Raw genomic sequence first — 26,097 nt, forward strand, 5'->3', positions numbered from 1 at the left:
CCTAGCTTCAATAAAAGTAACAGACTTTTGAATGATCATTTATTATTTTTTGAAAACAAAGAGGTCAGCTTAACAAAAACATTTAACTATCTTGGAGTATCTGTCAGCTCAATATTTGTAATACATTTAACATAGCTGTAGGTCCATAGCAGTGTTTGTGTTCATCTCATGGTATAATAAACGTACATGATATTTGTCAACACAGTAATGCTCCAGTCAATGTAAACCCCAACCCCTCCCACTTTGGGCGATGCGGGACAAATGTGGGGCATTAGACAGGGTTTACCGCCAAACCGTGCCCGTGGAGGGGGGGGGAATAGCCGTGTTTCGTGTCCCGTCATCGCTAGCATCGCTAGTACTCTGCTGATAGCAAGCATGGCAGACAGTGGCGATCGGTGGGAGAAATGTGGGGGTTTGTTTTGAGTGGGGATTTGCCTATCCATCTTGCCCCAGAAGGTGGGGCATTTCGCAAATTTTACAACAATAATTTCCAAATCCCCCACTAAACCCCGAGGTAGGGAGGGTGGGGGTTGACATTGACTGGAGCATAATGCTATGGTGACAGTCATAGAGTACCGTCCATGTTGACGCAGCAATGAGACCAATGCGCAATAAACGATTAAAAATCATGCAATTGTAACGCCAAGAATATTACACAAACAAGATGGTAGAGTTTAATGCAATGTCCTGTTCTTTTTATTTCTGGACCAGTGTAAACAAAAGCAAAAACAAAAAAACCTGTATAATAAATAAATAATACAAATCAGTATACACAACATAAATACATAAATATTCATAAATGTACACAACATAAATACATAAATATACATAAATATACACAACATCTCAGAGGCACATTACCATTCAATGCTATGCCAAATAGGCTGTCAATATTGTCAACAATATAAACAAGGTGTTTATATGCTGTTGACAACATCAGAATAACACATAAAGTAAGTAACCTCACTAGAAAATATATTGTATGGTTCACAATAGTTAACAATACTATAAATATGTAAATAAAGTAAACAAGTAAACATTTATATAAATAATCCCACAAAAAGTACACAATCAAAACATACCCTGACTCAGTCTAGACAACCGCCACTGTAAACAGCTTCAATCAAATAGTGTAGTTCAGTTTCAGCTAACAGTCTAGGCACGAGATGGAAATGCATAAATTATACACTAAATCAAATTTACATCAAAACAGTCATAAAATATGAAATCATAAAGTGCGTGGTTAGAAAATGCATCAAGTATCACTCAAATGTCATCAGGAGTGCATAAGTATCTTGTTCTATATCATAAAGAACAATAACAAATTTCAATAAATCTTGCAGCCTATAACTGTCCATAGACGCCATGTATAAAATTTGTCAACAAACTTGAAATGTGAATTTCTCGTAAAAAACATGAAATACAATGCTGAAGAAAATACAATATAAAATACATTGCTTACCAGTGACATTGGCATCAAAATGAATGATTGATGGCCAAAATTAACTCAGAAAAGAAGAATCTTCCGCCAACCTAGCAGAAGACAACATTAAAAATGGACGGATGCTGAAACATGACCTTTGACCGGTCAAAAGAAAGTAAATAAAGAAATTGTTCTCCGATAAAAATAGTATTAAATCCAAGCATTGCATTATCAAAGATATGAAATTACAACAATAGGGCACTTTACAATGTCAGAAAAATCATTTCACAGAAAAATCTCAAAATTACCAAAAATCGTCTCAAGAGGGCGCTGTGTTCAATTTCATGTCTCACACACTTCCCTGCTTAAAGTTGTTGTCTCAACAACTTTGCAAATGAAAACAAAATACGATCTTGAAATACAAACGGTGTCATATGACAGAAAAATGAACTCAAAACACTTGTAAGATCACAAATACAATGTTTGAATACTATCAAATACAATATTCAAAAGATCACAAATACAATGTTTGAATACTATCAAATACAATATTCAAAAGATCACAAATACAATGTTTGAATACTATCAAATACAATATTCAAAAGATCACAAATACAATGTTTGGGCCTATCAGTGAACTAGGCATCTCGGGCAAACAGTTGCATCATCAAAAGATTAGTCTGAGTAATATTATTGTTACTCTGTATAAGGCTAGCTAACACTGTCGGGTCAAGTTGTATGTTGGCAGTAGCTTCCTGTATGGCAGATTTTGGCAAATGGTGGGGGTTAGAATGTTGTCCTGCAGCTGCACGAGTAGTGCATCTGGGGACGACAGGAGCATCGTCTGTCACCAATGGTTGTGAATCTACAGGAGTTTCTACAGGATGGGTATGTCCTGCAGTTTGTTCAAATGGATGCTTCCCTGCTTTGTCTGAAGACCTCAGTTGATCATTTTCTGAATCGCTAGGTTCCTGTCTATTTCCTGTGGATTCCCTTGGTGTAAAGGACACAGCTTGTGGACTTAGGGTGCACATTTCGTTCCACTGCCTACTATCCACACCAATATCGTACTCTTCGTCATCAGAGTTATTGCTAGACAGCTCATAAGACTCAATATTGTCAGGAACATCGTTGATCTCCATGCCTTTTGCAAGGATTCTGGAGTCTAACATTTCTGCTCGATGTACCGTCTTCCTTGGCAGGTCTCCATTAACAGGTTCAACTACATACGTGTTTCCTCCAGTGTCAAGCCGATCAACCACTCTGTACGGTTCTGGGTCCCATTTGTCCTGGATTTTGTTACGGCCTTTCACACTTCTATTCTTCAGGAATACACGGGCACCAAGCTGTAGATCAGTTTTATCAGCTTTACGGTCATTTGCTACTCTTCTTCTGAGAGCTTCCTTCTCTGTCTTCAGTGAGGCCATTTTGAAAGCTTCAGTCAATTTCTTATGATGGTCAGAAATCCATTCATCCATCTGTGCATCACCTTCCGTTACAGTGTCATTACCGAGTAGGTAATCAATAGGGAGTACTGGTTCCCTACCAAAGAACAAGTAGTGAGGTGTATAACCAGTAGACGAATGAAGAGTGCTATTATATGCATAGACTAATTCAGGTAACTGATCTGGCCATTTGCGTTTCTTGGCAGGAGAGAGGGTACGTAAACGATCGTGTAGGGTCCGATTAAAGCGCTCACATTGGCCGTTCCCTTCTGGGTGGTATGCAGTGGTTCGACTTTTAGTAATGCCATATACCTTGCAAAGCTCTCTCACTATTTGACTTTCAAAATTACGTCCTTGGTCACTGTGTAGTCTTCGTGGGACACCGAATCTGACAAACCAATCACGAACTAACACTCGTGCCACAGTTGTAGCTTTCTGGTCTCGCGTTGGTATAGCTTGTGTAAACTTAGTGAATACATCTGTGAGTACAAGTACATTCTCGATACCTGTGGAACTTGGCTCCAAGACGGTATAATCCATAGCAAGTACCTCTAGCGGTTTAGTTGCAGTCAGGGATCCCATTGTGGGGTGAAGGCTCTTCCCTGCTTTGGCAAAAGTACATCGTGAGCATTTACGACAATACTCTGCAATTTGAACAACCATTTCTGGCCAATAACATCTAGTTCGTGCTAAAGCTGTTGTTTTCTCAGCTGCCTGATGTCCAGCCTCATCATGGATTGCACTTAACACTTTGTCCTGGAGAGTCTCTGGCAAAACCAGTTGTTTAACTTCTGTGCCATCAGCATGTACTATACGATAGAGTACACCATTGTCTTCTCTGATGCGTTTCCAAGAACGTAGTAGTTTTCTCACTGGTTTGGACTCTTTCATCAGCTGACGTGTTGTGGGTGGATGTTTTGACTGCCAATAAAACCACAATCTAGAGATGTTATTATCTGCTTTCTGCATCTGGGCTAAGTCGACCTTTGATATGGATGGTAAAGTGGAGATGGTTTTTGGTTCGACCTTCTTGGATTTCACACGTATTTCATTGAGCAACACAGTAGCAGTCATACTTTGAATCTTCATACGGAGAGAGTTAGGTAGTGCAGTAGATAAACTAACGTCTGAAGCACATTCAGCAAAACAGCTACTTCTCACCTCTTCCAGTCTAACAGACATTGTATGAGGTTCGCTACCATGGCTAGTTTTTCTACTCAGGGAATCAGCATTCTGGTTACTTTTACCAGAGCGGTATTTTGTAGTAAACCGGAACTGTGCAAGTTCTGCTGCCCAACGCGTCTCAGTCGCTCCCAAACTAGCAGTTGTTTGTAAGTAACTCAGGGGATTGTTATCCGTATAAATCACAAACTCTGCACCAATCAACAGGTCCCTAAATTTTTCTGTCACTGCCCATTTAAGTGCTAACAATTCAAGCTTCATGCTTGAATAGTTCTGCATATTCCTCTCATTTGGCTTTAGACTTCTACTAGCGTAGGCCAGTACAACTATCTGGTCACCTTGTTTTTGTGAAAGTACAGCGCCTAGGCCCAAGAAACTTGCATCAGTCTCAAGTATCAAAGGTAGAGTGAAATCTGGATAACCTAAGATTGGAGGGGAAATTAGTGCTTTTTTCAAATTATTGAAAGCTACATCACAGGATTCATCCCAATGTTGTTTGACATCAACTGACAAATGGTTCTTGGCACTTTTCTTTCTCTTTCTTTTTGTCTTTGAGACTTTCTCAGATTCATCGGGCTTCTTCAGTAAGTTATGAAGCGGGGCAGCTATTTTGGCATACCCTGGAACAAACCTTCGATAGTAACCACTCAGTCCAAGGAATCCTCTCAGTTCTCGTTCAGTTTCAGGTCTAGACCACTCTTGAACAGCACGGATCTTCTCAGGATCTGGGGCTACACCTTCACTGGAAACCATGTGACCCAAGTAATGAACTTTAGTACCAAAGAGATGGCACTTCTCTGGTTTAACCTTAAGATTCAGTTCACCTAAACGAGTGAGCACAGTATCTAGTCTGGTAAGAGTTTCATCGAACGTTGACCCAAATACAAGAATATCGTCCAAGTACACCAGAAGAGTTTGAAAGTTTAGGTCACCAAAAGCCTTGTCCATTAGTCTCATGAAGGTGGCAGGGGCATTGCATAAGCCAAAGGGCATTCTAGTATACTCGTATAAACCACCTGTACCAGTACGGAAAGCAGTTTTTTCAATGTCTTCTTCTGCAACAGGAAGTTGGTTGAATCCATGGGCAAGATCTAAACTGCAGAAATACTTCGCACCACCTAGAGCCTCTAATGCCTCTTCTATTCTGGGGAGTGGATATGCATCCTTGTGTGTCTTCATATTTAAAGAACGGTAATCGACACAGAGTCTCATCTTACCATTCTTTTTCCTCACAAGAACTATTGGTGAAGCATAGGGACTGCATGATTCACGTATGATGCCTCTGTCCAATGACTTGCGTATGTATTCTCGAACTTCCTCCCAATGATGTGGAGATAATCTGCGATGCGGCACCTTTACTGGTATGTTGTCAGTGGTTATTATTCTGTGTTTCACCAGGTCACAGTAACCGATATCATCTTCATCCTTACTAAATTTGTCATAGTGTTTGACAATTAGACTGTTTAATCTGACCTGTTCAGCATCACTAATCTTGTCAACCTTCATTCTTGAAACAAGTTCGTTCACTAATGATGTGTTCACATTAGCTTCTGACACTTGAACTTCATTCACATTTACTGTATGAAATTGTATAGATGGTTCCACAGAAGCAGTTTCAATCACACCAACTGGAGTACGAGGGAGTAAGTAAACATCATTATCGCTGAAATTTGCTACCTGCATGGGAATTCTACCACTATCATCAATTGTGACATAAGCTGTAGCAACAGTCACTCCATTTTGCAGTTCTGTAGCATGGGCTGTATGTCTCTCAAGCATTGCATAATGCACACAACCTTTTGGGCTGGGTTGAACTGACCCTTCAATGACGCTTAATGATCTAGCAGGCAGTAACACCGATTTTTTTCCAGCAACTCTGACATGTCTAACTTCAGGCTCCACAACACAAGTCTCCTGATTCACGACTGTAGTTTTGTAAGCCTCCAATATATGCAAAAGTTTAACTTCATCAGGTCTCAGCTTCTCACTTAATTTCTCAACAAACTGCTCACCATGCTTATCTATAAGTACCATTCTCATATCTCTGAAAACATTAGAACCTAAAACACCTGGTATCCTGCGCTTGCGTGATTCAATAGGAGTATTTATTGGATCACGCATAACTAAAAAACCTAATTTATGGAAAGTGTGGTTAAACAATGTCACAGGAAGTTCTACATAGCCGGAGTAGGGGATTTCCAGGCCCTGGGAACCAGTAATCTTGATGTATGCAGTGACATCCTGTAGTTTTTCCCCGTGAGCGAGGTGCTCACTGAAAAATTGTTCAGTCACTGTAGACACCTCAGCACCAGTGTCAATCAAACATGCTATTGCTGTCCCTGCAAACTTGGCAACAACTTCTGGACAATCTCCAACAATCTTGCTTATAACTGAGCCTCCATCAACTGTTTCACCCACCACACGGCTCTCAGCAGTAGGTTTAACTAGTTTAAACTTGGTGACTTAGGTACATTCTCTCTGCGGCGTGGCTTCTTATCAGGACAATCACAGCGTAAGTGGTTTGTGGATCCGCAAGTCCAACAGTGCCTCTTACCATCTGGTGCAACAACAGGTTTTCTATTCACAGGCTTGGTCTGAGAGGATATGTGTGACTCTAACTGTTTCTGTAATGCAGCTATTTGTTCACCCTGCTTCAAGATCAATTCACGGTAGTCATCTTCAACTTTGACCTCTCGAACAGCAGCACTGTGCTTTACTTTAAATTTGACTCGCTGTCCCATCAGCTCCATAACACGGTCACGTGTGTCAAAGAAACTAAGCTCAGGCTGGTTACTATTCAGTCTACGCAACTCCATTTTCAGGCTCTCATCAGACACAGCTTCAGACAGACGGTTTTTCAGCTGAATATCTCTGCCAAATTTAAAGGATGGATCAAGTTGTACCATACGGTCATACAAATTAACCAATTCTAGGGAACAGGAAATGAGATCTTCGCCATCGGTTTGCTTGTAAGAATAAAATCGTTGTTGAAGCTGGGGCAAACTATCTCCATCACCAAAGACTCTTGACAGTACAGCAAATATCTTTTGGGCATCGTACTGTATTTCATTTCTTCCCAGTATTTCGTGTCTGGCCTTACCACCTAGATGTTCGATAAGGAAACTCGCACTTTCACTTGCATTAAGACCTCTGGATGTAATAGTAGCTTGGGCATCCTCGATCCAGTCATTTACCGTCAGATCACTATCTGTTTCTGGTTTGCCTCTGAAGCGGTCAAGTTTCCTGCTGGGGGCAACATACACCATGCGACCAGTACTACTACTATTCACAGGGGGAGAACTGACCTCTACATTGGGTTTCAACCTCAGTTCTGCAACCAGACGTTTCACTTCTCTATCTGACACTTCAGCTTCAGCAATCGCACGGGCAGCTGCTTCATCTCTTTCCATCACAACTGACTCCAGCTGTTGGATCTTCAACTTTAAAGCTTGTACCTCCTGCTCGGTGTCTGAGTCAGACATGTTAATTCATATAATAATCAACACAGTTTACAAGCATGCATCAGTATACAATACAATCAATAAGAAAATTGCTGTACACTCAGAATTGATCATACAATAACAGTTCAATATGGGACCATGCAAATGATTTTATACAAAAATCACAGAGATACAAGTGAAATACATGTACAATATAAAATATAAGACCTGTCTACATACAACTACACATGTGAGTATCACACTGTTACTAAAACAAAATAATTCTGACAAGTGTCAATGTTGATCTTCCGTACTCTTGGATAATTCACACCATTCAACGGTGAAATGGACGGTAAGTATATTTTCTTACTTCACATTAGTAGAAACACAGTTGCGATCTTCACAGTTAGTCCTCACGTCAACAGTCAGGGTTTTTAATAACACAGTGCAGAAATCCTGCCGACTACGCCATGATGTAACGCCAAGAATATTACACAAACAAGATGGTAGAGTTTAATGCAATGTCCTGTTCTTTTTATTTCTGGACCAGTGTAAACAAAAGCAAAAACAAAAAAACCTGTATAATAAATAAATAATACAAATCAGTATACACAACATAAATACATAAATATTCATAAATGTACACAACATAAATACATAAATATACATAAATATACACAACATCTCAGAGGCACATTACCATTCAATGCTATGCCAAATAGGCTGTCAATATTGTCAACAATATAAACAAGGTGTTTATATGCTGTTGACAACATCAGAATAACACATAAAGTAAGTAACCTCACTAGAAAATATATTGTATGGTTCACAATAGTTAACAATACTATAAATATGTAAATAAAGTAAACAAGTAAACATTTATATAAATAATCCCACAAAAAGTACACAATCAAAACATACCCTGACTCAGTCTAGACAACCGCCACTGTAAACAGCTTCAATCAAATAGTGTAGTTCAGTTTCAGCTAACAGTCTAGGCACGAGATGGAAATGCATAAATTATACACTAAATCAAATTTACATCAAAACAGTCATAAAATATGAAATCATAAAGTGCGTGGTTAGAAAATGCATCAAGTATCACTCAAATGTCATCAGGAGTGCATAAGTATCTTGTTCTATATCATAAAGAACAATAACAAATTTCAATAAATCTTGCAGCCTATAACTGTCCATAGACGCCATGTATAAAATTTGTCAACAAACTTGAAATGTGAATTTCTCGTAAAAAACATGAAATACAATGCTGAAGAAAATACAATATAAAATACATTGCTTACCAGTGACATTGGCATCAAAATGAATAATTGATGGCCAAAATTAACTCAGAAAAGAAGAATCTTCCGCCAACCTAGCAGAAGACAACATTAAAAATGGACGGATGCTGAAACATGACCTTTGACCGGTCAAAAGAAAGTAAATAAAGAAATTGTTCTCCGATAAAAATAGTATTAAATCCAAGCATTGCATTATCAAAGATATGAAATTACAACAATAGGGCACTTTACAATGTCAGAAAAATCATTTCACAGAAAAATCTCAAAATTACCAAAAATCGTCTCAAGAGGGCGCTGTGTTCAATTTCATGTCTCACACAATGTTCTGTGAAACACGACTCTCAACTAAGGTCGATAGATTGTCTATTTATTAAATACTCACCACAGTAACCACTGAGACGTAATTATTCGAAATAAAGCCCATTCATCCGAGTATTCTTGAAGGGTCATGTCGCCATCTCACACCATACGCGGTCGGTGTCACGTGATCAATGTGACGTCACGTTGTTGTCATTACGTAATGCGGTGAGGAATTCCACCATTCTTCTCCCCAAAGATCCTTTCGGCTAGAACACCAAAAGTATATATTCGTAGAAATAGAACTTTGCCTGGGAGATTGGGATTCCCCCACACTCCAAACACTGGCGGCGCCCTCGCTTTCGTTTCCCTCGTTCGAATGTTTGGTGTGTGGGATTTTTCCCGTTGACGCTGCACCTGAGCTGGGACAGCGCTTCCTGTGACGTCACAACGGATTCCCCAGCAGCGTACACAGCATTGTCCGATATTGTGTAAATAACGTGTGTTCATTTCAATCAACCGTTTCAAAAACAAAATAACGGTTTGAAACAATGTGGAGTTTGCACAAATGTTAGTTGCAATTTTACTGTTTATGGCAAGACTTCTTTTACCTTTTAAAAATTGCTTATCACCTATTTCGAAAACCATCATGCAGTTTTCATCTGAAATCCATACCAACACATCGTGCTACAACATCGCTTTACTTCCGCACTGTAATTATTATGATCACTACCATTCGGAAAACTTTGGGTTCTGCCGGCATTACCATGCGGTATTCTGATTGGTTATTCTGATACGTCACAATTATCATGGCGGTCTTTGTTTTTCACCCAAGCGATCGAGTGATCAAAAATAATCGCTCAAATGTTACGTCTATTTCGTATAAAAAAATAAGTAACATTTTTTCATGGCATGACTGAGTATGAGGAATTATTGGTATAACCGGTGTATAACATCGCGAAGTAAGTTATGTCACGTCGTAACTTTGATGATCGTTTGGAAGTTTTATTTGTTCGTTCATTACTGTAAATGTAAACGTTGTAGAAGCTGACGGTACGAATAATGAACAATGTTTTGAAGGAGAATGTTTTTGTAGTAAATAAGATCATGGAAGTCGAGAACATATTCCTGACTGAAACGTTTCATTTAGCCTTTTACAATTTATTTGTTTGTTTGTTCTTAATAGTCTGCAGCATTTCCATTTCGATTTGACAAGTTTTGACTCCCATGTGCGAAGCACATAATGGGAGTATTTGCAGTTAGTGTGTCTGTCTGTGTGTGTGTGTGTGTGTGTGTGTGTGTGTGTGTGTGTGTGTGTGTGTGTGTGTGTGTGTGTATATGTGTGTCCGTCTGTTCCACTGATATCTCAAGAACCATACATCAGTTTTTGATGAAACTTGGTGCATAGGTGCTCTGGACCAATGCGCAGATTTGATTACCGTAGGTTTTGGTAAAAATCCCATGCATATTAATTACCTAATTTGCATGATAATTAGCTGATTTTTGGCTGTTTCATGACTGTTCCACTGATATCTAAAGAACCACTCATTGGATTTTGATGAAACTTGGCACACAGATGCTCCAAACTAATGCGCAGATTTGATTAGTTTTGGGTAAAAATCTGTGCAATATTAATTACCTAATTTGCATAGTGATTAATCAATTTTCGGCTTTTCCACTGATATCTCAAGTACTAATCATCACATTTCAATAAAACTTGGTACATAGATGTCATAGGACACTGCACAAACCTGAAAGTTTTTAGGGTAATATCAGTAGATATTAATTAGCATAATTAATTAATTTTCAGCTTTTAATATTTCAAGTATTAATTGCCACATTTCAATGACACTTGGTACATAGATGTCATAGGACACTGCACAGACCTGATAGTTTTTAGGGTAATATGAGTACATATTAATTACCTAATTTGCATAATTAATTAATTTTCAGCTTTTGATATTTCAAGTGCTAATCATCACATTTCAATGACACTTGGTACATAGATGTCATAGGACACTGCACAGACCTGATAGTTTTTAGGGTAATACGAGTAAATATTAATTACCTAATTAGCATAATTAATTATATTTCAGCTTTTGATATTTCAAGTAGTAATCATCACATTTCAATAAAATTTGGTACATAGATGTCATAGGTCATTGCACAGACCTGATAGTTTTTTGGGTAATATCAGTAGATATTAATTACCTAATTAGCATAATTAATTAATTTTCAGCTTTTGATATTTCAAGTAGTAATCATCACATTTCAATGAAACTTGGTACATAGATGTCATAGGACACTGCACAGACCTGAAAGTTTTTAGGGTAATATCAGTAGATATTAATTAGCATAATTAATTAATTTTCAGCTTTTAATATTTCAAGTATTAATTGCCACATTTCAATGACACTTGGTACATAGATGTCATAGGACACTGCACAGACCTGATAGTTTTTAGGGTAATATGAGTACATATTAATTACCTAATTTGCATAATTAATTAAATTTCAGCTTTTGATATTTCAAGTAGTAATCATCACATTTCAATGACACTTGGTACATAGATGTCATAGGACACTGCACAGACCTGATAGTTTTTAAGGTAATACGAGTACATATTAATTACCTAATTTGCATAATTAATTAATTTTCAGCTTCTGATATTTCAAGTAGTAATCATCACATTTCAATGAAATTTGGTACATAGACATCATAGGACACTGCACAGACCTGATAGTTTTAGGCTAATATCAGTATATATTAATTAGCTAATTTGCATAATTAATTAATTTTCAGCTTTTGATATTTCAAGTAGTAATCATCACATTTCAATGACACTTGGTACATAGATGTCATAGGACACTGCACAAACCTGATAGTTTTTAGGGTAATACGAGTACATATTAATTATCTAATTTGCATAATTAATTAATTTTCAGCTTTTGATATATCAAGTAGTAATCATCATATTTCAATGAGACTTGCTACATAGATCTTCTCGGATTATGCAGAGACCTAATTAGTTTTAATTGGATATTAATTACCTAATTTGCATAATGTTCCACTGATATATAAAGAACCACAAATTGGATTTTAATGAAACTTTTAAAGAGAACTATGCAGAAACCCAATTAGTTTTTGGTAAATATTTATGCTTATTAATCTCCTAATTAACATAATTAATTAACACTGATATCTCAATTACTGATCATCACATTTGAATAAAATTTGGTACGTAAATGCTCTAGGACAATAGACAGGCCTGATTAATTTTGGGTTAAAATTTGTTCATATTAATTCTCTAATTAGCATAATAATTCATAATTTTTTTGTTCTGTTCTGTTCATATTAGTTACCTGATGTACATAATTAGTTTTCAGCTTTTCTATCAATATCTCATGTACAAGTAGTTTTGAATTAATTTTTAATGTGTCTTCAATACTCTCAGCACACGGGAGTTCTTTCTAAGCTTTCTTTGATTTATTATTAAAGCCAGGGAGTCGTCACCTCCTCATGCGTCAGATGGCCATAGCGTGTCATTGTTTACAAACAAGCGTCTACCCATGAGCCTTTGCGTTTTTAGCGTGTGTTGTTATCATTGCTTGCGACTCAATTCTTGTGTGTGCGCAGGTGATGACCCTCTCGGTTTATGAATTTCAGGTTTGCGTTGTGATAACTTTAACTTGGTTATATTATCAAGCAATGTACAATTGTGGTGCAGTTTAATGCTAGTGCATCTTCACCAGCCAAGGTTCATTTATTCGGCCATTGCCACATGGAGAGCATGTTTTCATTTACCAAACCTAACCGCACGATTCGGATGATGATGCTAGTGTGTCCGCTATATACATCCAAAACTCGTCTCATTCGCACATGTTAACGTGTGTCCTCATGGTAATGCTACGTCACTACTATATTTTCCCAATATTACAAAAAAAAACAATATTTATAAAAAGAAAATACAACTCGTTGGATAAAAGTACCAAAAACAAATTACAGTAACATCATAAAAAAAATCCAGTTCAAAACAAAGTGAAAGAAACACATTTTGCATAGTAAATCTACCTACTCCCTCCTCTTCATTCTCAGTGTTTCTGATGGGCAACTTCTGACTCCAAAAAGTACTATGAAAGAAGAATGTGCAAATATGGAAAAAACAGAAATGAAAGTCTTGGAATTGGATGGAAAATACCAGGATTCGGTGTAGCGATTTGCAGATGCTGAGAAGGAATTGAATGAACTGAAAAAGAAAATTAAGGAGGCTAAGAGACAAAATGAAGCACAGGAGGTAAGACACAAGTATTCAACCGGGTTGGGGTTCTTATACTGCATTCTCTATAGGACTGATTTTGTTAGGACATTGGTCAAAATGGAATCCCCAAAGTCAAGTTGGGTTCCTTGGTGACTGCTGAAGGGAGAAGTACTGTAAAATACTTTATTTTCGCTTGGAATTTTTTTGCAATTTTCAGCGAAAGTAAATTCCAGTGAATATACATCTTTTCTTTTATTTTACATTCAGCTCATCAAAAATCAGTGAAAATAAATTCAATACAAAACACCCAAAAAGTCTTTTCAGCGAAAAATAATTCCAGCTAAAATAAAGTATTATCCAGTATTCAAGACAAATTCAAGATTCTATGTGGCTGTGACCTCTGAAATCACAAACTGAACTGTTGTAGCACCTGATTTCTTATTTTGAGGCCTTCTTTGTTTATAAAGTGAATTTCATTTTATCAAATTTCATTTTCAAAACCTTTAGTAAGATCACCTGTTGCATCATGGAAATTAACATAATTAGTTGCATCGCACACCACTCTGGACGCAGAGGACACACCACTCTGGACGCAGAGGACACACCACTCTGGACCCAGAGGACACACCACTCTGGACCCAGAGGACACACCACTCTGGACCCAGAGGACACACCACTCTGGACCCAGAGGACACACCACTCTGGACCCAGAGGACACACCACTCTGGACGCAGAGGACACACCACTCTGGACCCAGAGGACACACCACTCTGGACCCAGAGGACACACCACTCTGGACCCAGAGGACACACCACTCTGGACCCAGAGGACACACCACTCTGGACCCAGAGGACACACCACTCTGGACCCAGAGGACACACCACTCTGGACCCAGAGGACACACCACTCTGGACCCAGAGGACACACCACTCTGGACCCAGAGGACACACCACTCTGGACCCAGAGGACACACCACTCTGCACCCAGAGGACACACCACTCTGGACCCAGAGGACACACCACTCTGCACCCAGAGGACACACCACTCTGCACCCAGAGGACACACCACTCTGGACCCAGAGGACACACCACTCTGGACCCAGAGGACACACCACTCTGGACCCAGAGGACACACCACTCTGCACCAGAGGACACACCACTCTGCACCCAGAAGACACACCACTCTGGACCCAGAGGACACACCACTCTGGACCCAGAGGACACACCACTCTGGACCCAGAGGACACACCACTGCACCCAGAGGACACACCACTCTGGACCCAGAGGACACACCACTCTGGACCCAGAGGACACACCACTCTGGACCCAGAGGACACACCACTCTGGACCCAGAGGACACACCACTCTGGACCCAGAGGACACACCACTCTGAACCCAGAGGACACACCACTCTGGACCCAGAGGACACACCACTCTGGACCCAGAGGACACACCACTCTGGACCCAGAGGACACACCACTCTGGACCCAGAGGACACACCACTCTGGACCCATAAGACACACCACTCTGGACCCAGAGGACACACCACTCTGGACCCAGAGAACACACCACTCTGCACCCAGAGGACACACAACTCTGCACCCATAGGACACACCACTCTGGACCCAGAGGATACACCACTCTGGACCCAGAGGATACACCACTCTGGACCCAGAGGACACACCACTCTGGACCCAGAGGACACACCACTCTGGACCCAGAGGACACACCACTCTGGACCCAGAGGACACACCACTCTGGACCCAGAGGACACACCACTCTGGACCCAGAGGACACACCACTCTGGACCCAGAGGACACACCACTCTGGACCCAGAGGACACACCACTCTGGACCCAGAGGACACACCACTCTGGACCCAGAGGACACACCACTCTGCACCCAGAGGACACACCACTCTGCACCCAGAGGACACACCACTCTGGACCCAGAGGACACACCACTCTGGACCCAGAGGACACACCACTCTGGACCCAGAGGACACACCACTCTGCACCCAGAAGACACACCACTCTGCACCCAGAAGACACACCACTCTGGACCCAGAGGACACACCACTCTGGACCCAGAGGACACACCACTGCACCCAGAGGACACACCACTCTGGACCCAGAGGACACACCACTCTGGACCCAGAGGACACACCACTCTGGACCCAGAGGACACACCACTCTGGACCCAGAGGACACACCACTCTGGACCCAGAGGACACACCACTCTGGACCCAGAGGACACACCACTCTGGACCCAGAGGACACACCACTATGGACCCAGAGGACACACCACTCTGGACCCAGAGGACACACCACTCTGGACCCAGAGGACACACCACTCTGGACCCATAAGACACACCACTCTGGACCCAGAGAACACACCACTCTGCACCCAGAGGACACACAACTCTGCACCCATAGGACACACCACTCTGCACCCAGAGGATACACCACTCTGGACCCAGAGGATACACCACTCTGGACCCAGAGGACACACCACTCTGGACCCAGAGGACACACCACTCTGGACCCAGAGGACACACCACTCTGGACCCAGAGGACACACCACTCTGGACCCAGAGGACACACCACTCTGGACCCAGAGGACACACCACTCTGGACCCAGAGGACACACCACTCTGGACCCAGAGGACACACCACTCTGGACCCAGAGGACACACCACTCTGGACCCATAGGACACACCACTCAGGACCCAGAGAACACACCACTCTGCACCCAGAGGACACACCACTCTGGACCCAGAGGACACACCACTCTGGACCCAGAGGACACACCACTCTGGACCCAGAGGACACACCACTCTGGACCCAGAGGACACACCACTCTGGACCCAGAGGACACACCACTCTGGACCCAGAGGACACACCACTCTGGACCCAGAGGACACACCACTCTGGACCCAGAGGACACACCACTCTGGACCCAGAGGACACACCACTCTGGACCCAGAGGACACACCACTCTGGACCCAGAGGACACACCACTCTGGACCCAGAGGACACACCACTCTGGACCCAGAGGACACACCACTCTGGACCCAGAGGACACACCACTCTGGACCCAGAAGACACACCACTCTGGACCCAGAGGACACACCACTCTGGACCCATAAGAGACACCACTCTGGACCCAGAGGACACACCACTCTGGACCCAGAGGACACACCACTCTGCACCCATAGGACACACCACTCTGGACCCAGAGGACACACCACTCTGGACCCAGAGGACACATCACTCTGGACCCAGAGGACACACCACTCCGCACCCATAGGACACACCACTCCGGACCCAGAGGACACACCACTCTGGACCCAGAGGACACACCACTCCGGACCCAGAGGACACACAACTCCGGACCCATAGGACACACCACTCTGGACCCAGAGGACACACCACTCTGGACCCAGAGGACACACAACTCTGCACCCATAGGACACACCACTCTGGACCCAGAGGACACACCACTCTGGACCCAGAAGACACACCACTCTGGACCCAGAGGACACACCACTCTGGACCCAGAGGACACACCACTCTGGACCAGAGGACACACCACTCTGGACCCAGAGGACACACCACTCTGGACCCAGAGGACACACCACTCTGGACCCAGAGGACACACCACTCTGGACCCAGAGGACACACCACTCTGGACCCAGAGGACACCACTCTGGACCCAGAGGACACACCACTCTGGACCCAGAGGACACACAACTCTGGACCCATAGGACACACCACTCTGGACCCAGAGGACACACCACTCTGGACCCAGAGGACACACCACTGCACCCAGAGGACACACCACTCTGGACCCAGAGGACACACCACTCTGGACCCAGAGGACACACCACTCTGGACCCAGAGGACACACCACTCTGGACCCAGAGGACACACCACTCTGGACCCAGAGGACACACCACTCTGGACCCAGAGGACACACCACTCTGGACCCAGAGGACACACCACTCTGGACCCAGAGGACACACCACTCTGGACCCAGAGGACACACCACTCTGGACCCATAAGACACACCACTCTGGACCCAGAGGACACACCACTCTGGACCCAGAGAACACACCACTCTGCACCCAGAGGACACACAACTCTGCACCCATAGGACACACCACTCTGGACCCAGAGGATACACCACTCTGGACCCAGAGGATACACCACTCTGGACCCAGAGGACACACCACTCTGGACCCAGAGGACACACCACTCTGGACCCAGAGGACACACCACTCTGGACCCAGAGGACACACCACTCTGGACCCAGAGGACACACCACTCTGGACCCAGAGGACACACCACTCTGGACCCAGAGGACACACCACTCTGGACCCATAGGACACACCACTCTGGACCCAGAGAACACACCACTCTGCACCCAGAGGACACACCACTCTGGACCCAGAGGACACACCACTCTGGACCCAGAGGACACACCACTCTGGACCCAGAGGACACACCACTCTGGACCCAGAGGACACACCACTCTGGACCCAGAGGACACACCACTCTGGACCCAGAGGACACACCACTCTGGACCCAGAGGACACACCACTCTGGACCCAGAGGACACACCACTCTGGACCCAGAGGACACACCACTCTGGACCCAGAGGACACACCACTCTGGACCCAGAGGACACACCACTCTGGACCCAGAGGACACACCACTCTGGACCCAGAGGACACACCACTCTGGACCCAGAGGACACACCACTCTGGACCCAGAAGACACACCACTCTGGACCCAGAGGACACACCACTCTGGACCCATAAGAGACACCACTCTGGACCCAGAGGACACACCACTCTGGACCCAGAGGACACACCACTCTGCACCCATAGGACACACCACTCTGGACCCAGAGGACACACCACTCTGGACCCAGAGGACACATCACTCTGGACCCAGAGGACACACCACTCCGCACCCATAGGACACACCACTCCGGACCCAGAGGACACACCACTCCGGACCCAGAGGACACACCACTCCGGACCCAGAGGACACACAACTCCGGACCCATAGGACACACCACTCTGGACCCAGAGGACACACCACTCTGGACCCAGAGGACACACAACTCTGCACCCATAGGACACACCACTCTGGACCCAGAGGACACACCACTCTGGACCCAGAAGACACACCACTCTGGACCCAGAGGACACACCACTCTGGACCCAGAGGACACACCACTCTGGACCAGAGGACACACCACTCTGGACCCAGAGGACACACCACTCTGGACCCAGAGGACACACCACTCTGGACCCAGAGGACACACCACTCTGGACCCAGAGGACACCACTCTGGACCCAGAGGACACACCACTCTGGACCCAGAGGACACACCACTCTGGACCCAGAAGACACACCACTCTGGACCCAGAGGACACACCACTCTGGACCCATAGGACACACCACTCTGGACCCAGAGGACACACCACTCTGGACCCAGAGGACACACCACTCTGCACCCAGAGGACACACAACTCTGCACCCATAGGACACACCACTCTGGACCCAGAGGACACACCACTCTGGACCCAGAGGACACATCACTCTGGACCCAGAGGACACACCACTCCGCACCCATAGGACACACCACTCTGGACCCAGAGGACACACCACTCTGGACCCAGAGGACACACCACTCTGGACCCAGAGGACACACCACTCCGGACCCAGAGGACACACAACTCTGGACCCATAGGACACACCACTCTGGACCCAGAGGACACACCACTCTGAACCCAGAGGACACACAACTCTGCACCCATAGGACACACCACTCTGGACCCAGAGGACACACCACTCTAGACCCAGAGGACACACCACTCTGGACCCAGAGGACACACCACTCTGGACCCAGAGGACACACAACTCTGCACCCATAGGACACACCACTCTGGACCCAGAGGACACACCACTCTGGACCCAGAGGACACACAACTCTGGACCCAGAGAACACACCACTCTGCACCCAGAGGACACACCACTCTGCACCCAGAGGACACACAACTCCGGACCCATAGGACACACCACTCTGGACCCAGAGGACACACCACTCTGGACCCAGAGAACACACCACTCTGCACCCAGAGGACACACCACTCTGCACCCAGAGGACACACCACTCTGGACCCAGAGGACACACCACTCTGGACCCAGAGGACACACCACTCTGGACCCAGAGGACACACCACTCTGGACCCAGAGGACACACCACTCTGGACCCAGAGGACACACCACTCTGGACCCAGAGGACACACCACTCTGGACCCAGAGGACACACCACTCTGGACCCAGAGGACACACCACTCTGGACCCAGAGGACACACCACTCTGGACCCAGAGGACACACCACTCTGGACCCAGAGGACACACCACTCTGGACCCAGAGGACACACCACTCTGGACCCAGAGGACACACCACTCTGGACCCAGAAGACACACCACTCTGGACCCAGAGGACACATCACTCTGGACCCATAAGACACACCACTCTGGACCCAGAGGACACACCACTCTGGACCCAGAGGACACACCACTCTGCACCCATAGGACACACCACTCTGGACCCAGAGGACACACCACTCTGGACCCAGAGGACACATCACTCTGGACCCAGAGGACACACCACTCCGCACCCATAGGACACACCACTCCGGACCCAGAGGACACACCACTCTGGACCCAGAGGACACACCACTCCGGACCCAGAGGACACACAACTCCGGACCCATAGGACACACCACTCTGGACCCAGAGGACACACCACTCTGGACCCAGAGGACACACAACTCTGCACCCATAGGACACACCACTCTGGACCCAGAGGACACACCACTCTGGACCCAGAAGACACACCACTCTGGACCCAGAGGACACACCACTCTGGACCCAGAGGACACACCACTCTGGACCAGAGGACACACCACTCTGGACCCAGAGGACACACCACTCTGGACCCAGAGGACACACCACTCTGGACCCAGAGGACACACCACTCTGGACCCAGAGGACACACCACTCTGGACCCAGAGGACACACCACTCTGGACCCAGAGGACACACCACTCTGGACCCAGAGGACACACCACTCTGGACCCAGAAGACACACCACTCTGGACCCAGAGGACACACCACTCTGGACCCATAGGACACACCACTCTGGACCCAGAGGACACACCACTCTGGACCCAGAGGACACACCACTCTGCACCCATAGGACACACAACTCTGCACCCATAGGACACACCACTCTGGACCCAGAGGACACACCACTCTGGACCCAGAGGACACATCACTCTGGACCCAGAGGACACACCACTCCGCACCCATAGGACACACCACTCTGGACCCAGAGGACACACCACTCTGGACCCAGAGGACACACCACTCTGGACCCAGAGGACACACCACTCCGGATCCAGAGGACACACAACTCTGGACCCATAGGACACACCACTCTGGACCCAGAGGACACACCACTCTGGACCCAGAGGACACACAACTCTGCACCCATAGGACACACCACTCTGGACCCAGAGGACACACCACTCTAGACCCAGAGGACACACCACTCTGGACCCAGAGGACACACCACTCTGGACCCAGAGGACACACAACTCTGCACCCATAGGACACACCACTCTGGACCCAGAGGACACACCACTCTGGACCCAGAGGACACACAACTCTGCACCCATAGGACACACCACTCTGCACCCAGAGGACACACCACTCTGCACCCAGAGGACACACCACTCTGCACCCAGAGGACACACCACTCTTGACCCAGAGGACACACCACTCTGGACCCAGAGGACACACCACTCTGGACCCAGAGGACACACCACTCTGGACTCAGAGGACACACCACTCTGGACCCAGAGGACATATACCACTCTGGACCCAGAGGACACACCACTCTGGACCCAGAGGACACACCAATCTGGATCAAAAAGCAATATACATCTTGGGCTTCTCTATTTAAGCCTAAGCTCACACCAAATTTGCTTTCTGGATTAAAATTACAATGGATAACAAAAGATAGATTAACATAGTAAACAACATAAACAATAGTGTCCCATAATTCATTGGTACAATCCGTGGGTTTTCCAGGTTTCCCTTGAAATATCACCAGACAGCAATGTGTGGCATTAGTTAATGACATCATCTATATGGAAGGGTTAATACTATGTGACTCCAACCGATCCTCATATACAGCACCTAATCACCTAGTTTCACGTCACAGCATGTCTCCCCCTCGGCCACCTGACATGTATGCTTAATAACCAAACTTATTATGTACAGAGAGCATAAAGCCTGTTCAAGCTGATCCACACCACACAGCTAAGTCATAAGGGCAATGACCCCTCAGATCTGACTGGTGAGACTGAATGGTGCAGCTTTATTATTTTGTTGTTAATTAATACATTTTTGTTAATTTCTTGTATTTCATCAGGAAGAGACAATGCTTCTGAGAGAAGAATTGAAGAGAGAAATTAAAGAAAAACAAGACAAAGATGAAGCATATGTGAGTCTGCTAAAACAGGTTGAGAATTCTAACATGTCACTGAGAATGCCAGAAAGCATCAATAACAACAACGCCCCAGCAGCCAATCCTTTTGAAAACATGTTTATAAACCCGTATGTTGACGAAGCAAGAGAGTTAGGTAGACAACACGAAGTAGTAACTAGGGGAATCCACTACAATATGCACAGTCCCCGATCTATCCCACCACCAATCCCACCACCGCGCCCACGCCCTGGTTACGTGATGCCAATGGTGCCACCAACAACACCAGACCTGCTACCAGAGTGCTTTGGAGCTGCAGCGACATCCGCTCCCTTACTGCCACCAATGCGTCCGACTGTATTACCACAAGCCAAACTAGCTGCTGTCAAGAACGAAACACGTACCGCTGCTGATGCAGCTGATCAGAGTGACAGTGATGTGTATGATGAACCCGACGCTGTGACTCCACAAGAAACGGTCACAATACAAGTTGACGGGCACGTTCCTGAAGAAAGGTACAAATTTCTAACTCATCAGTAAGATGCATTAGTAATCCTTGGAGATTTAAATCTTACTTGTAACTTACTTCGTAAATAAGAAAAATGGTTATTAAACTTTTACATATTACTGCCATAGACCCAAACACAAAAGTGGTGGAGTCAAAAAATTGGTAAATCTGAAACAGTTCTAAACTTCTAATTTTATAAAAAAGTATTTCTGACCTCTCTTATTTTGTTTGGCTTCAGTTTATTATGAGGATATCCGAGAATTCACAGTCAATTTCTCCCAATTTATATTCATCCAAACACATTCGTCCCAATTTATTTTCATCCTAATTCTCATTCGTTTTAAAAAGGTTTCGTCCCATTGCCCTTGTACAGCCTTAACATGTGCAGGGGGTTGTCGATTTCTACGTTAGCGTGCAATGAGTTGTCAATTTCAACGTACATGTACATGTGTGCTTTTACCATGTTTACCATTGTTTGGCACATTAATTATACTATAATCATGAAATTATATTGACAGGTTTCTATTTTTGTAGTGCTTCTGCAGCCAAGAAAAACATTGAAAAGTGTTCACATGTAACGTCCAAACCTTGAACATGGCAATGTTGGTGACATAGCTTACCACGTTTAGGGGAAAATTTGGCTTTTGAACATTTGAACGAGTGTTGATAAGTTTCGGCAAATTTTATTGTTGTTAGTGCTATTTGTATAATATTGTGAAGTTTAAAATTTCATAAAAATCAGATGAACTTGAGAAATCTAGTTGCCACCAAGATGTCTTGAAAACCTGACTGATCCATTAATTATTGTCTTTATTATCTTTTAGAGATGACGTTGCTACTGAATTCCACGATGCGCAAGAATTTTCCGCTGACAGGGCTGCTAGATGGTGCCCAGAATGCAATCTTCTCTTTCCTCCTTCGTGTCCTTCTGATACATTTGAGCAGCACGTACAGAGTCACTTTGGACGAGTATGTCCGATGTGTCGCAAACAGTTCCCGAAAGACTCGTGTGATCAGGACGCGTTTGAAGACCACGTGCAGACTCATTTTGAACGAGAATAAATCAAAGTGAAGAAAATTTAAATTTAATTTTTTTTAAATTTAAATTTTCTTCACTTTGGAAACGTTTCCAACTCGTATATAATTTGATGACTCGTGAAAAAAATTTTCGTTTTCGCAACTTACTCTAGATTTTTGCTTTTGACATGCAACTTATTTTCTCTTCTCGATTTTTTTTTCGTGCAGACTTTAAAAAAATGTGATTTCTAGTGAAATGTTCACCTCAACATAAATTATTTCTTTTGCTATTCTCCTTCACAGTCTGTTATCACTAAGCTAGGTAGTCACCATGCTTTTGCTGTTCTCCTTCACAGTCTTTTATCACTAAGCTAGGTAGTCGCCATGGAGCGCCCCCACTAGTTTGACCAGGGAGAGTGTGCTTTTGCCTGCCAATTGTTATTTTCCACTAAATTTATCTCATTATTGATAGGACAACCAATGGAATTGAATTGTAATTCAAAACATGTCTGAATTCTATTATATCTTTATTTGAATTTGCTTTTATTCATGACTTAACATTTGCGAATCAGTTAATCATTTCAACATCCAGAAAAATTATTATAATCAATTTTAATCAATTTTGTGCCTATATCAAGAAAATATAGCAACTGAATTTATGGTTTTTTGTTTTTCTTTTAATTCACCATTGAACTAAATTCATATTTTCTTTCTTTTGGTGGCCATATACAGTTATAAACCTACAATAAATGTCAAAAATTATGAAAATGTAATATTCAGTCAATGTTTATCTTCAGCTTTTGCATGTTCCAATATCTATTTTCAATTTATCACTTTTTTGAAAATGGTGAAACATTAATAACAGTTTTTCAGAAGTAAAAATTAAAATTTGATAAGGCTCTTTAAACCATTTAATCAAAGGAATGGATTACGAATATATTATCCACAGTTTCCTCCTGTTATGGGTCTTCTAAAAATTGTTACAAATTAAAATGATTTGGTTTTTACAAAATTTACAAATAGTAAAACTAATCACATATATGAAGAAATCAACTTTATTAATCAAAACTTTTTGTTTTTATTGGTTTATTCTTTAGTTGTTTTGCTTATGTCATATTACTTCATATTTACATATTTTATTAATTTTGCCAATATTGACTGTTAATTAAGTGTTATATTTGAGTGAATAGAGTTTGGTTTGATTATAGTTTAACATTTAGCAAGCTTGGCTTGAACTAACTTAGATTGCTGTGCAGAGTAATCGTCTCAATTTATCCTATATTAATAACATTGGTAAATACTACTAAGAATAAGTTGACAATTATACTTGCTTTAAGACTGCTTTAAGTTTTTATGCAAAGGCAATGTCAGCTTGGATGTTAATTAATTTACGCATAAATTGTAATGTACTGACCTTTAATATCAGGCTTATCCCCTAATCGTTTGATAATGCCTCATGGTGTGGTAGTGCTGTATTCTCGAACAGAGAAGCATCAAATGCTACATAATATGTATAATAATTTACATAGTGTTTATGATATTCAATAACCTGCAAAATATCAGGTTTCAGATATTGACAACTGTCAACAAATGTCACAAGTGGTAATATGTATAATTTATATGCATAACAATATTTTTCAAAAACTTTCGTTGTATTCTCGGGAGCGAACATCCGGGCATTTTCACCGTCTGGCAACCATCTTGAGAGGTCGAAAAACTCAGAAAACTGGATTTGAGATAACCCCTACGTGTGCAACATATATCTATATATTTTGTTGTTCGCGTTTAAATTGAACTTCAGTTTGTGCTGTTTTTACCGGCTCTTCGACCGGCGTTCCACAGCAGCTCGTGCAGAGCCCATAGAAATACATGTACATGGTACAGTGGTGCATGTGATAGAAACGTAGAACATTCTATGATGTAGCTCCGCCCCCGAGAATACGTTGTTGTCTACATACTTTGTTTTATGCATAATTTTTGGGAATGCGTTGAATCGCAAAATTTGCATATCCTTTTAGATTTTTATTAAATTATCTATAACTAATAAATATTATTTTCTCTGTTTTCCAGTAATGTTCATAAATACTTGGATTATGGTTTTACAATTATGTTTATTTTTTCTTGCACCTCACCCCACTCCACCTCACCTCTCCCCAAATGGTTTGACCAGTTATTTCTTCAGACATGATTATACTATTTACAAGTGAGTAGTGGAGTAACATCGTCAGGGTGAGTTATTTTATATATTTTAATTTTAGTGATTTGAAGTGAGAATTGATGTTTGGATCCAATGGCACATGACTCAGTGTTTCCCTGTAAAATGTTATTCCTTTTCGTTATTGATGACGTTCTGTGGCATTCTGGGAAGACCTGTGTCGAATAATATTGTAAACTATTTTGCTGATATAAATTTACCTATATGAGTTTTGGGCTTTCATAAGAATGAAATTAGATCAAAGTCATTTTGACTTTGTTGTTTTAAAGTTGCACTTATTGGGTTCTTTGGACTATTATGTGAAGTATGGGATAGTCTGAATTTGTGAGCATTGCCAGAGAAAAGAAAAGAAGGATTTGAATTACTGCTGGTGAAAGTAATTCAAATCAGAATCAAATCTTTGTGAACTCGTATGTAGAAAAGAGAAAACAAATATCTGAATTA

The 26,097-nt window shown here is 43.3% G+C and overlaps 2 protein-coding genes and 3 long non-coding RNA genes across 5 annotated transcripts; 2 read left to right on the plus strand and 3 right to left on the minus strand.

Moving 5' to 3' along the window:
- Positions 1–670: 670 nt before the first annotated feature.
- LOC146729904 (uncharacterized) lies at positions 671–1,534 on the minus strand. Its single transcript, XR_014927817.1, has 3 exons — positions 1,463–1,534; positions 1,083–1,155; positions 671–738 (listed from the first exon to the last, which is right to left on the minus strand). It is a non-coding gene; the product is annotated as an uncharacterized LOC146729904 (long non-coding RNA).
- Positions 1,535–6,245: 4,711 nt separating this feature from the next.
- On the minus strand, positions 6,246–7,635 carry LOC146729905 (uncharacterized). The gene has a single exon (XM_085494255.1). The coding sequence runs from the start codon at positions 7,530–7,532 to the stop codon at positions 6,495–6,497; it is 1,038 nt and encodes a 345-aa protein (XP_085350381.1). The 5' UTR covers positions 7,533–7,635; the 3' UTR covers positions 6,246–6,494.
- A 5-nt stretch (positions 7,636–7,640) lies between these two features.
- On the minus strand, positions 7,641–8,805 carry LOC146729906 (uncharacterized). The gene is made up of 2 exons (XR_014927805.1): positions 8,412–8,805; positions 7,641–8,067 (listed from the first exon to the last, which is right to left on the minus strand). It is a non-coding gene; the product is annotated as an uncharacterized LOC146729906 (long non-coding RNA).
- Positions 8,806–13,188: 4,383 nt separating this feature from the next.
- On the plus strand, positions 13,189–21,919 carry LOC146729907 (uncharacterized). Its single transcript, XR_014927840.1, has 2 exons — positions 13,189–13,379; positions 21,860–21,919. It is a non-coding gene; the product is annotated as an uncharacterized LOC146729907 (long non-coding RNA).
- Positions 21,920–22,136: 217 nt separating this feature from the next.
- LOC146729908 (uncharacterized) lies at positions 22,137–23,492 on the plus strand. The gene is made up of 2 exons (XM_085494542.1): positions 22,137–22,428; positions 23,246–23,492. The coding sequence occupies exons 1-2, from the start codon at positions 22,175–22,177 to the stop codon at positions 23,481–23,483; spliced, it is 492 nt and encodes a 163-aa protein (XP_085350668.1). The 5' UTR covers positions 22,137–22,174; the 3' UTR covers positions 23,484–23,492.
- The last annotated feature ends 2,605 nt before the right edge of the window (positions 23,493–26,097 follow it).

Source organism: Saccoglossus kowalevskii, chromosome 20 (genome assembly GCF_978046115.1).
Source record: "Saccoglossus kowalevskii chromosome 20, keSacKowa6.1, whole genome shotgun sequence".
Lineage (NCBI taxonomy): Eukaryota > Metazoa > Hemichordata > Enteropneusta > Harrimaniidae > Saccoglossus > Saccoglossus kowalevskii.